The sequence below is a fragment of the Mauremys mutica genome, chromosome 2, assembly GCF_020497125.1.
Source record: "Mauremys mutica isolate MM-2020 ecotype Southern chromosome 2, ASM2049712v1, whole genome shotgun sequence".
NCBI lineage: Eukaryota > Metazoa > Chordata > Testudines > Geoemydidae > Mauremys > Mauremys mutica.
In genome coordinates, this window is record NC_059073.1 from 8,985,296 (window position 1) to 8,999,057 (window position 13,762).

Genomic DNA, 13,762 nt, shown 5'->3' on the forward strand with positions numbered 1-13,762 from the left:
TCTACACATTGTCACCCCGGCTCCCGTGGGAGCGCCAGAGGCCACCAGCCTTTGAACCGCTGTGTCAGCTGGCTCTCCTCTGAGCAGGGGGTTGTTAAAAAGCTGGCAAGTGCTGGCATCCTGTCCACGCTCAGGCTCCCGCTCTCCCTGCCAGCGTCAGAGCTGAACCAGCCCTAGTGACTGTAGGAGACGCTTGGCAAATAGCCTGGTGCGGACACTGCCTTGGCATGGCTGGCACGCTGCCCGGAATGTAGGGGGGAGACAGCCACTGGGGACCGGCATGAGCCACCTCCTTACATAACACTGCAAACCCTCTGAGTAAGCAGCCCAGGACAGCTCCCTCCTCCTTGGAACGAGGAGACACACGCACTCACCCCACCACTCCCCCAAGCCGTATGACGGCTCTTCCGGAAGGGAACTCTCTCTGGAAGGGAATCCTTCATCCGTCGGTTATATAAGGCCCCGGTCTCCTTTTATGGTTGGCTTTCCTGCCTTGCCAAGAACAAATTCAGCTTCATCTGCGTCTGTGGGCTGGCAGAACAATTAAAGCATCTGATTCAAGCTTAGTCAGGAACGCACTTTGGATGGGCGGATTTAATTTGGTGGAAAACCTAGATGAGATTTCCCCCCTCCTCTCCCTTCCCTCCCTCCATCACAACCATCCCCAAGATAGCAGCTGGCCTGGTGTCATTAAATGGCTGGAACAACTCCCACCTACCAGAGCTTTAGAAATTCCAGGGTGTTTTCATTGGAATCCCAGTGGCTCCGTCCACTCCTCTCCCTCCCCTTTCTCCTGTCTGCTGAATTGTCACACTTTTCAACAATTGCCTGTGTGTGTGTGTGTGTGAGTGTGAGTGGGTGTGTGTGTGCATGCAGGGGGTGTGCGGGGGACTGTGGGCGGCTGGCTTGGTGTGACACACTGAATTCATATGCATTCCCCCCCCCTCTGTGAGCGCCGCTGACCTTGCTGAGTAAATAGCTGAGCGATGAATAAGTGCTTTCTGGGAGCTGAAAGGCAGAAGGTGGGATTACTCATCCATCCATCCAACTGTCTCCAGAACCTTTCAAGCGCTTCTCAGCGTTGCGGCTGGGGGTGTGCGCGAGGGGGCGGGAAGCAGAGGGAGGGCTGCCAAGATTTGTGTTGCCACAGCCACCGGGCCCGCTCTCCTCCAATGAGCGCGGAGCTGCGCGTGGAGGAAGAGGCAGTGTGCCACCCACATGTGGAGCCGGGCGAGGTATAAGTACAAGGGAATGCCTGAGACAGTAGCAGTTCCGACAGGGAAGCGAACGAGCTCTTCGTCGCTTTCGCCCGGCACTTGGCACTCGAAGTTAACAGCAGATTGGAAATCGCTAGGATCTTAGCAAGCAGCTTCTAGCTGTGTGTGTGTGTTTGAGCAGAGGGAACTCTCGGCCGATCAAGATCCCGCACTCCGGACGAGGAGCAGCAGACACCGGACGCGGTGGGAGATCCCAGGCCAGGACGCCCTCTTTTTTCCAGACGCTCACTGCCGTGACGGCGTCACTCGAGGCACGTGGGACCAGCGCGCTGGGAGCGGCCTGAACGAATTTGCCACCGACTCCTGCTGGCTGCAAAGGGGACTGGACAGCTCTCCTTGGGGTGATATCTGACTCGGTTGTGTTTGTGTGAGGCGTACTTGGGGAGGCAAGAGGGGGCGGTGTGTGCCTTTCGGGAGAGGATTTAAAAGCAGGGCGGGAGTGTCCCTAAATTAAAAGCCCCGGAGTAACCACTAGGGCTTTGCCTCTAGTTCTGTTGCTTTGCTGCTTGGTTTAACCTGCTCACGCCACAGGTACCATGCAGCTGGATAGCATCACCAATGGGAGCGTCCACACCTTCCAGGGGCACCGCGGAGTAGCCAATAAGCCCAACGTGATCCTGCAGATAGGGAAGTGCAGGGCTGAGATGCTGGAGCATGTCAGGAGGACCCACCGGCACCTCCTCACGGAGGTGTCCAAGCAGGTGGAGCGGGAGCTGAAAGGCTTGCAGAAATCAGTGGGGAAGCTAGAGAATAACCTGGAGGACCATGTCCCATCCACGGACAACCAGAGGTGGAAAAAGTCCATCAAGGCCTGCCTGGCCAGATGCCAGGAGACCATTGCCCACCTGGAGAGGTGGGTTAAGAGGGAGATGAATGTCTGGAGGGAGGTGTTCTTCCGCCTGGAGAAATGGGCAGACCGGTTGGAGTCTATGGGGGGCAAATATGGCCCCACAGACCATGCCAGGCAGACTGTCTCTGTCGGGGTGGGTGGCCCGGAGAGCAGGGGCAATGAAGGGGAGATTTACGATTACGCCCTTGACATGAGCCAGATGTATGCACTGACTCCCTCTCCCGGGGAGATAACTAGCATGCCCCAGCCCCACGACTCCTACCAGTGGATCACTGCCCCGGAGGATGTTCCAGCCTCCCCGGTGGAGACCCAGATCTTTGAGGACCCCCGGGAGTTCTTGAGCCACTTGGAGGAATATTTGAAGCAGGTGGGAGGGACTGAGGAGTACTGGCTCTCTCAGATCCAAAACCACATGAACGGGCCAGCTAAAAAGTGGTGGGAATACAAGCAGGATTCAGTCAAGAACTGGGTGGAGTTCAAGAAGGAGTTCCTGCAGTACAGCGAGGGCACTTTGACCAGGGACGCCATCAAAAGGGAGCTGGATCTACCCCAGAAGCAGGGGGAACCCCTGGACGAGTTCCTCTGGCGTAAGAGAGACCTGTATCAGACACTCTACACTGATGCAGAGGAGGAGGAGATTATCCAGTATGTGGTAGGCACCCTCCGGCCCAAATTCAAGCGCTTCCTGAGTCACCCTTTGCCCAAGACCTTAGAGCAGTTGATCCAGAGGGGGAAGGAAGTCCTAAGTGACTTCGACCAGTCAGAAGAGCCGACCCCGCAGAGAACCCCAGAGCATCAGCCAGGGGACTCAGTTGATAGCTTGCCGCCTTCAACCACAGCTAGTCCCATTGCCAGCGATGAGACGCAACCCGAGCCCCCTACCCCACCAGCTACGGTGATATGAGCTAGTATAAGTATGGGATTGGCCTGTATTATACAAAGGTGTGGAGGGGGCTGATTTAGGAAGCTTCTCCTTAGCGAGAGGTTCTGGCTGTGACCAGTCATGGCTGGACTCAGTCCAATGGCCCTCGGCAGAGGAATGAACTTTGTTTACGGATGGGCCACGTGAGAACGTAGCTGCCCGCCTCACCCAAGTCATGTGACGGGGTGGGGGCAAGTCTGAGGATACTATTTTAACCACTGTGGGGTGGACAGTTTTATGATACTCCTGGTAGGAAGCTAGACAGTTCCCCCCTGCAGAGGCTGCCACCCTATGTTGGCGCCTTTCAAGGACTTCAAACAGGTGCAGCTATTGACCAAGAGTTCCCACCTACCCACCAGTCTCGTATCCTCTGGAGAGGGGTCCCCTTCCTCAGTGGAACATCCTTGTTTTGACTCTTGCTCATCTCTGCCTTATTGACGGGGCTTTGTCCAGCCCAAGAGGAAGCCACTGGCTTCTGCTTCCCTCGCAACCTCCCACCATAGCTTCAGGGAGGAAACTTTTTAAAAGTTCATCATGGTTTTGAAGTGAGCCTAGAGCTGCGGCAAATGGCAACTTTAACGGGTTTGATCAATTTTACCACCTGCTGTTGTATCTCACCTGGCACCTGCTCTCATTTTTCCTCCCAGTGGTTCTCTCCCGTTCTCAGCTCCTTCTCTCCCCGTGGGTGACTCATGCCAACAGGCTGTTGCAGCAACAAGGGAAATTTCATCCCATGTCTACTGCTACCACGGGGAAGGAAGCCCAAACTCACTCCCTCGCCATCCCTCCAGGTGGCAATTCAGCATGTGCTGTTTCACCACTAGACTGGGCACTACTAAACCTTTGTTCCTTGCTGCATTAGTCTTCTCTATCTGAGATTCAGGATCAGACAGATTAATGGGGATAAGCCAGAGATCTTTCTACTTTGAGGGACGTGAAATGGGGCAATCAGACAAGGCACCAATATTGTACAGGGGTAAATTCCTATTTTTTGTATATCAAACAAACACACCCTGAACTCAGAGCAAATTTCCCCCAAGCAGCAAAGCATGGCCCCTCCATTGGAGATGCCAGGACAGTAGGACATCAGCAGTCCATTTCTGTGGGACTTTGCCACAGGAAAGCAGAAACAAAGTTAAGAGGTGCTACATGTGTTGGGTCCAAGACCCTGCTTGCAAAGAAGACTCCTTGATGGCAGATCTACACACACATTGCTTTTGGAAGGCCTGATGTCCTAGGTATGAGGAGTCCGATGGCAGAACTGTGTCTAAAATCGATGGACTTTCTAAACCAGCCCCTTCGTTCTGCAAGCTGGTACTAGATGGAGCTGGAATTGGGCTCTGTGCTACTTTTCCACGTTAAATATCAAAGACCAGAACTGGCTGCACTTTGACTAAAGCATGAAGATGGGACTCTGAGACAGGACGTTTGGACCTTCTTGCTCGTCAGGCCCGGCTAACATACTGAGGAAGGCTTTACTGGAGGTGTGCCAGCAACAGTGTCCCACACCGCCGACAGCTGCACTTCAGCAACTGCATAGCATCCATCACCTGATTTAATAGGCAGCATCAGCCCGTGAGAGGAAAAGAGAAACAACAAGGAGTAGCTGGAATTTCCCTGGGACTCCGCAGCTGCCCAGGTGGCTCTGAAAGCCTTTGGGTGCGACACCTTCCCAGAGGCTGAAGGTAAGACCGCTTCCCCACTCTGCAATTAGCAATTGTTAAGGCAGGTGTCATAGGAGCTAACTCAGCCCCGGGGGGCCCACAATACTGAAGCCAGGGGCGTTGCACCAAGACTGACCTTGGTCCCTAAACTTAGGTGCGCCGCTGAAGCGTGTCACGCCAGAGAGAGGGATGGAGATTGCTTTGCATGGCCCCAGGGGGTATAATAGCTCAGAATAAAAGGAGCGGATCGAGCAAAGGGAAATTAAATGCATTGAACTGTGGGATAATGCCCTGAGGGGAGGGGTGGGACATTTAAAACAGGGATAATTACCCCTCCTGCTAGCTAACCAGCCTACCAGCTCCCTCTTTGGCACAGCTGAATAAGCCGCTGCCTCTAGACTAAGAGTTTCCAAGTTCAAGTCCTGAGGAGAGTGACCTGCACAGCATGAGTCGAGTCTCAGCTCTGGGGACTTTACCCACGTCTGGGCCAGAGGGCAAGCGTCCTTTCCTTGCTGCCGAGACACCTTTGCTGGGCTTTGACTGCGTGCCCGTGCAGAAGGGGGATCTCTACCCTAGCGAGCTGGGACGCGTGGGAATGGATGACAGAGTGTCAGTGCAAAGGAGTATCTGTCACTGTGGCTCACGGGTATTCTCTGCTTTGTTACAGTGACTCACTCAGCCCCTCCTCGGAAGAATTCGCTCCACGCTGCTCCTAGCACAGGCGAAAAGAGGCTTGAATTCCAAGGGGGAGCAGATGTCAGAATTCAAAGCCACCGTGTGCCTCATCTGGAGCCCTGAGGGAAACACTCAGACCAGGTAATTAGTGCCGAGCCTCCTAAAGGGTCTGATGCCAAGTGCCCCCCGAAGGGTGCTTGGTGCCAGTGCATGCACCACCCACAGGAGTTTATTCCTAATGGGGGGGGGGCATCACAGCCTTGTCTTCTGCTTATGACATTCAGGCCACCAAGCAGCCATCAGGGTCTGACCCAGGCCACCAGGGGGGATGTCTACACAGAAAAGAAAAACCCACGGCTGGCCCGAGTCAGTCGACCGGGGCTGCGGGGCTGTGTAGACGTCCAGATTGGGGATTGGAGCCTGAGCTCTGGGACCCTTCCAGCCTGCAGGGTCCTAGATCCCGGGCTCCTCCCTGGCGGTCTACCCTGAAAGCATTTCCTCCCTCCAGCCCCTGCTCCATCCCGCACCCGCCACTTAATCCTGCTTGTTGTTGCTTTTAGGGATTGCTGCTACTGTTGCTGAGACTCTTTCCATGTGGCTGGGAGTCGCTGTGTCCATTGGGAAGAACGGGAGAGCTCCCAGAAGAGCCTTCTGCCAGAGAAAGAGGTGATGGGATGAAAGAGCGGCTTTAAAGACACAGCGATGAAGAGACGAAGAGGGAACTACATCCGCTGAGCAGGAAAAGCTCCAGTTTGGCCAAAGCCGGGCCGCTGAATAGAGCAAGCTCCGTATGGAAGGAAAGGCAAAAGTGGCCATGAAGGAACAAGCTGGTCCTTGGACTTTGGGGACAGCAGGGGCGCTGCGGTTGGGCTGTAACTGAGCAATACTCCCTGCTGATTTAGGCGTAACTGCACCCGGGGATTTGGAGGCTGATGGGGGCTGGAGGAAAGAATTGATCCTTGGTTGCGAACTAAAATCCTGCTCTGATTCAATTTGCCGAAAGTGACAGATCCAAGCGGGCTGCGAACTCTCCTGGTTGTTAACGTTTTAACTCATTTGACCTGACTGCGGGTAGTTTCATTTCATGCAGGTAGCCGTGGTCAAACCGCAATAGCTTTGGGGGTTCAGAAAAGCATCCTGGAAGCCAGATGCTTGTCTGAACAATGTGAGTCTGCACAACTGGGCCAGTCAGCTCACAAGAACAGACCATCTTGTGAGATAATAGGCACTTCCTGCTTCTGGATGGGCCAGAATTACTGCAAGAACTGGGCTTCTTGTGCTACTTTGGTGCTTTTCTTTCCGGCCAGAACCAGGAAGTGGAATGGTGTGTGAAAAACAATCATGTGAGTGAAAATTGACCCAACTTTTTTGAACTTCAAGAAAGTTTTGGTTCATGTGTTGGGTGAAGGGTCAGGTTGGTTCTTATTTCTTCCAAATCCACCTGTCCCATGTGTGTGTGTGTGTGTGCGTGCGCTGAGCAACCAAATCAATCCCAATAACCAAATTCTGCAGCATTTTGTTACATTTTGACTGAACTGATGATATCTGATGCATACTCCAACGATCAGTCAGCAAAAATGCCCGGGGACCAGATTGCGTGGATGCCACAGGAAGCTGGTAGTTAGGTAGACCACCGGGGTAAAAATCCTTTGTTTTGCAGTGCTCAGTACAAAGGCTTTTTCAGGGACCCCCAATATCCACTGGCGTTGTCTTTCGGCATTTTCTTTTCCTGAACATTTATTCTCACTTTGCTAAATAAATGAAGCAAACCGAGCCATGGCACCTTTTGGCCCTGGGATTTTTGTCACCTGACCTTTAGATGTATGCAGAACTGGTACTGGTTTTATTCCACTGGTTGCTCCTAGCAGATTGGAGCTTGTAGCACCCCAGTTTATATAATCAGCTCTTCTTGAAAGGACTGATAGTATTTCTGTCCCGGGGCAGACTGGCGTGTGTGAGTTGGTGTGTGTTGTGTCTGTGGAACCTAAACAGACTTCTACTCCTGTATCATTTTCTTAGGCAATTTTACATTTTAACTCTGACAGAGCTGCTACATAGGTTTATTTTTACTATAGATCTTATTAATTCAGACTGTATTGTATAAAAGGTGACTGTGTGGAGCCATTACAGGCCTCTGTATTCACTGTATTAGGTTGGAAGCCAAAGGTCTTTGCACGGTGAAATAACTTGACCTAATTCTGACTGTATCTGCTCGTTTATCCCTCATGTGTCACCTTGGAGTTACTGACTCACCCAAACGGTGTCAGTCGCTAGAATCTGTCAATAGAACAACACCCCATTCTGTTTGCTATTGTAGCAACGTCTGTTCTTAGAAAAGAGCCTTTTGTAGATTTATTTAATAAAACGCTGAAACATCCGCTTACACTATTCCGCTTCTTGCTCTCTGTTCTTTACCTGCCTCGTTCCCTGCAAAGCTAGGTACATGCCAGCCTGAGAAAAGTTGCATTTGCTCACCCGTAAGAAATTATTTAACCCCTTAAAATCCTGCCGTCATGTCTGCAGGACCAAAATGCTCTTTTAAAGTTCATATTTCCCTTTAACCCTGCGGATCCTGGATCCATCCTAGGTGCAGTAGGCAACCTACTTAACTAAAGGGAGGGGAGCCCAGGTCTTTTTTATGATCACATTGTGCTCTGCAAGGGTCTGAGATGCAGGACAAAGATGGCTTTAAGTCACTGTTAGAGGGTGGCCCGGCCCTTTAAGAGGGAACAGGTCCTGTCAGTCTGTGCCTCATTAACAGCCTCTCCATAAAGAGCTGGAGGGAGAAGGGTGCAGGAGAGTGGAGGTGCAGAGAGTTGAAAGCTCCTGCAGGCTGCAGGGAGAGGAAGTTTGCAGAAAAGTCTTGGACTTCAGGACCCAAATGACTCCAAGCAGGCAGGGCTGGGAGTGGCCTACCGAGAGCAAGGGAAGCCTCAGTGGGAAGGCCTGGATTGGCTCGGGGGAAAAGTGGTCTCGGATCCTCTCTGGGGAGAAGCCCCAGGACCAAGTGTTGTGAATTTTATATAACTAACTAAATTAGACCCCAAAGGGAGATGTTTCTAAGGACTCTGGATTGGTGGAGTTAATTGGAGAAAGGGAAACTGAGGCAGAGTGCTGCAGCACCAGCTAGTGTGGGGAGGTATATGTCTGGTTACAGTCACCTCACCTTTGTGCTTCCCCAGTTCTGGGTCCAATCAGAGGCAAGTTACAGCAGCCTCCACGCTGCTCTAACTATGCTCAACTGCCCAGGGGGGATCAGCAGCTCAGAATAGCCAGAGCACGCAAGCTACACCCACCTTTCCCAAGTGGCCAATGTCAGGAGCAGCGAGGAGGAGAAGGGGAGAGCCCTCGTGCTGGCCCTTTCCAGCTGGGAAATCTCTCTGCACCATGGATATTTTCCACTGACTGGGTCCACGGCTTTAGCCCTCCAGGGCAGCATAAAGGGATCGTGCCATGGCAGAGAATCTAGCCCAGTAGGTGAAGTGAACATAGGGCTGTTGAAATGTGCTGGACTGACTGAGTTGGAGATCACTCCTTTCCCATAGCACAGCACAGGATTCTGCCCTCCTCTTGCACTCCAAACCTGACCTAGAGGTGAGGGTTTGTTCAGTCTCCGTGCCTATGGGCTAGTCTACAGTGGCAACATTAAAGCCCTGCCCCAGCAGCGCTTTAACGTGGCTTGTGTAGTTGCGGCAGAGTGGTGGGAGAGAGCTCTCCCAGTGCTCTAAAAAAAAAACCCATCTCCAGCTCCGGTGCACTGTCTACACTAGCACGTCACAGCGCTGAAACTTGCTGTGCTCAAGGGGGTGTTTTTTCACAGCCCTGAGCGAGAACGTTGCAGCGCTGTAAAGTGCCAGTGTAGACAAGCTCTATCTAACCCACACACATTCTGGGTGTGGTGCTCTGTCCCGTCTAGTGGCATCGAGACGAGAGAGAGAGAGAGAGAGAGAGAATGAGAATGAGTCTGTTCTACAGCCTGAGTGACCAGCCCATTGGCTTTTAGCTCATGCTGTAGAGGCTCATGCCCTAAGCTCCAGACGTTCCCCGGTTCAATTCTGTCCGCTGCCGACTGGGGTCTGCCGGTATTACATCTACTCAGTCCTTGTCTGTCTGCCTCGGCTGCCATACAGGAAGCTCACGTCAGTGATAACCGCATTGGTTTGGGAGGTCGCTGAACCGGACTGAATCACTCACCCATTTCACAGTCATCAGACGATACCAATTTATGATCATTACTGAGCCAGTCTAGATCAGTGAAACCCGGGCATCCCCTTCTATGTCTGATTCTCAGCACCACCGGGCAGATATAGATGTCATGTTTTGGTAACAGTGGGACTATTAGCAATAGGAACTCAGTCAGCAAATCCAACCATAAGATTGCTTTGGGACACGGTGTAATATAGCACCCCAGCATAATGGTGCTCTTGAGTGGGTCATCTGCAAGGAATGAACCCTGGACCGCTGTAATTAAAAGCGCGAGGGTTCACAAGAGTTCACGAGGGTTCCCAGTCTGAGCTAAAGGAGCAGCCCTGTTAAGCAAGAGACAGTAACTGACTCATCCAGTAGAGGGGGACAAAGCTACGCTAGTGGAGATTAAAATAAAATATTTTTTAAAATCTATTTCCCATAAAGGTCAGTAAATAATAGCTCCTGGAGAGAATATATAAGGTACGGGGAGGAGCGGTGTTTGCTGATTTGAACTGAAAAATACCTGGGGTGTCAGTGAGATGAAGATAGAAGAAAGGCTAGGCTAGCTGGCAGAAGCGACCGAGGAGAAGGCTCTTGCATCACTGGTGACTGGATTATGTACCGGGATGGAGAGAGGGCAGACGCTAGCTCAGTGAAGATGGGGAGAGATGGATTTTGCTGTGGAGGTTGCCTGGAGCATGGAGGGCTTTATAGATTGGCAAGGTTTTCAATTTCGTGTCAGTCCCATCTGGATTTTAATGCAACCGCAGCCAAATAATTGTGGTTTGCCTATTTTCTGCTGGGGCAGCCCACAGGTCCCTAGGGAGCCCCGGGGCTTAAACCTCCGTTTAATGAAGAAATGCCTTATTACAGCTCCAAGCTCGGCCATTAGGGAGTCCCCAGGCATGTTCACAAGCTGGGAATGGATTAAGTCCAATCAACGCAGAACCAACCTGAAACCTTTGACCAAGACAGGACCCTTCCTGAAGTTTCTTGGAACCTGATCCAAAGCCCATTGAAGTCAATGGGAATCTTTCAACTGACCGCAATGGTACTTTGGATCAAGCTCTTAGAGAGTGGAAAACAAGCATTATGTCAGGTTTGTTTAAAGACTGTTTTGCATCCCCTGGTTTGTACTGGCCAGGACACTATAGAGAACAGTGGGAGGGACCTTTCCAATGTGGGCATTCCTATTAGAATATTTTTGCATGGTATTTTTTTAAATCTCTGTGTCGTTTTTTTGTTTGTTTTGCTTTGGTTTTTTTTTTTTTTAGTTTGCTTTGTTTGTTTTTTAAACAAAGAAATTGGAATGGTCAATCTTGTCAATCATATTGATTGACTCTTGTGAAAGTCAGGCATTGGTGCACACAGAAAGTAACTGCTCCGTAGATCCGTTCTACTGTGGTATGTCAATGAGTAATTAGGAAGGCAATAAAACCTACATTACTGACACAACAGGCTATAACAGCTCCACTTACCATGTCAATATGTTGCTGCCATAACTACTGCCTTAATAGCCTGCTAGCTGCTATGATCGCTGGAGATGATATTGTCCCACATCCATTCCAGGGGATGCTACAGGCAGGCATAGAGTGTGTATGCTGCATACTCTGACAAAGCAAAATTTCATGGCCTCTGTGGGGCTAGAACTCAGATTCTCTTTTGCTGAAAAGAGGCTTCCTACCACCTGAGCTAAAAGCACTCCTTCAGTGCTTAGCAGTAGAGGCCCTCTGACACATAGTTGAACAGTTCCGATTCCACTCAGTGGACAGTGGTGGAGTGAGGCTACCAGTTTAAACACCATGCCAAAGTTAAAATAGTGACCTTAACTCTGACCCTGCCTTGTATTGTGATACCAGCCCAAATTCAGCGGGCATATAGAGGCAGTCTATGTTGGTGTGACTTCTATCCTCTTCAACCTGTAAGTCACTGTGACAGGGTATGCCAGACTTTCTCTGACCCCTGACATCCCTACCTGAAGGGACAGTGTCACCTGGAAAAGAGAGGCAGTGAATTTAGACCACTGAGCGCTGCCTAGAGAAGTCACTCAGGGTCTGGGACTGTCAGAACCAACAAGGCTTGGTCCTCCAGTGGCTAGAGGGGCTGACAGGAAGCAGTAGCCAATCAGGGCCCACCAGATGAGATAAGATGCCTCATCTGCCCCTCCATAGGGAGAGTGCTGGGTGACACTAGGGCAGGAGAAGAGCTCTCAGGTCCTAACCCAAAACACCCAGCCCTGGGACAGGGCCTCACAACATGACTGGGCCTTCAGTTAAAACATGCAACAAACTCTCTATTTCTGTAGTAAAGTTTGAAAGCCCAGGTGGCTGGTTTTGTGTTGGCTTTTATGATAGGACGAGCAAGGCGTTCACCGCACGAGATGGGTTTGACAGCCACTAATAACATGAGATCAATGGCTCACCCTCCCTAGAGATACTGTGCTTATTTCTGGTCACCCCATCCCATCCCATAGCAGAAATAGGGGAGGAGCAGAGAGAGGTGGGTAAAAATCTGGAGGGGCTTCTCTATGAGGAGAGGCTGCTGACCAGCTTGGGACTGGTTAGTTTAAAGAGGAGATGGATAAGGGGAAGGGCACGATACAAAATAACAATGGGGAGACGGAAGGTTTGTATTTTCTCACCCACCCGGCCTGGTGGGATTCCAAATATATTTCAACTTTTCCAAAGCTCTCAGCAAACAGGCGCTCAATTCACTCATGCTGACTGTGCCTCACAACTTTTGTGGTGCCGCAGAGCTCCTTGTTAACCCCTGGCCCTCCCTGCACGGGCTTTTGAGGGAGAAGGCTGCTAGACTTCTTCAGCTGAGCATAATGCATCCATGGGCTGCAGACAACAGACAAATCCTCTTCAGTATGAGTCACACACATTGCTGGGGAGCTGGGAGTAGAACCACAGTCCTCCAGAGCCAAAAACCACACAGGCCTATTACTGAGCTAGGTCCCTTAACCTCCCCATGGGCCCAGCCACTAGAGGGCAACATCTCTCCTCCCTACACACCCAGAGCAGCACCTGTTAAAATCCTCTCTCATAAAACCCACCCAGAGCTTTATTAGAGACTGAGTCAGCATCACCCTCCTCCCAGAGGCATTTAGTGTCCCCGGTTCTGGAGCTAAAACATTGGTGCTGTTGTTCCCTCCTGGGAGTTCATCGCCTGGAATGCTTTCCCCATGGTGCATGCTGTATTGCCTACGGCCGCCGGTCTTTAGGGGTGTCCCATACACGCTCCCTAGTGAACCACGCGCTCTGTGGGTACATCTACGAGGGGATAAAAACCCCCCAGCTGGCCTGGGCCAGCAGACTCGCACTCGCAGGGCTCAGGCTGCGGGACATAAAACTGCTGTCTAGACATCGAGCTCGGGCTGGGGCCTTTGCAAGAAGGCCTGGCATGGCTGGGCACTAAGGAAGCCAAAGGCAACACTAAAGTGAGTTTCCAGGATGGCGTGAGCTGCTCCCAGCTCTCCCTCTGCCCGCGGACTCCACCCTCCTGAGCGATCTCATGTCCACAACAGAGGCAGGAATCCTGGGGTGATTTCATCCCCCTCCACTCAGCTTCCTGGTTCCCGCAGCACCTGCTGCTCGCAGCACTCTGTCAGCTCCATGCCATCCTGGGGCAGCACCCAGCACCCCCCACCAGAGACACCCTCCTATCAGGCACCCACACCCTGCATGACGGCATCCCCATTATCCACTGCCCAGCACAATCACAGCCAGCTCCCCCATCCGCCTGGTAGCACCCAGCAACCACCCCGCTACCTCCCCGCGTTCTCAATTCCCGCACCCCCTTCCTTCACTAGCATTTCCTCAGATTCGTCCGTTACCGAACTCTATTTCAGCGGATCACATCTAGGACCTGGGGAGTTAAAACAACCCTTGAATTAACCTTGGCAAACTTTGAATTGAAAAATAACTATTCCGTTGCCTCCACCTGAGAGCTGCATTCTGGCTTCCAGCGCCGTGCGCAGCTCTGGGACGCAGCAGCCTGCACCCACCAAACTGCCGCCCTCTCATGGGACGTGGGGAGACCTTGTGTGAGCTTGTCAAGAAATAGCAAATAATCCAAGCAATAAAAACCCAGCAACGGTTGTTTCCGACACACAACCAGTCATCGCTTGGGAGAGAGCGTCTTGGCTTTTGGGAGGAGCTCTGTGCAACAGGTGTCGGAGGAA

At 51.8% G+C, this 13,762-nt stretch overlaps 1 protein-coding gene across 1 annotated transcript; it reads left to right on the forward strand.

Moving 5' to 3' along the window:
- The first annotated feature begins 1,721 nt into the window (after nt 1-1,721).
- ARC (activity regulated cytoskeleton associated protein) lies at nt 1,722-3,031 on the forward strand. Its single transcript, XM_045008065.1, has one exon. It carries the CDS (start codon nt 1,814-1,816, stop codon nt 3,029-3,031), a length of 1,218 nt encoding a protein of 405 aa, XP_044864000.1. The 5' UTR covers nt 1,722-1,813.
- The last annotated feature ends 10,731 nt before the right edge of the window (nt 3,032-13,762 follow it).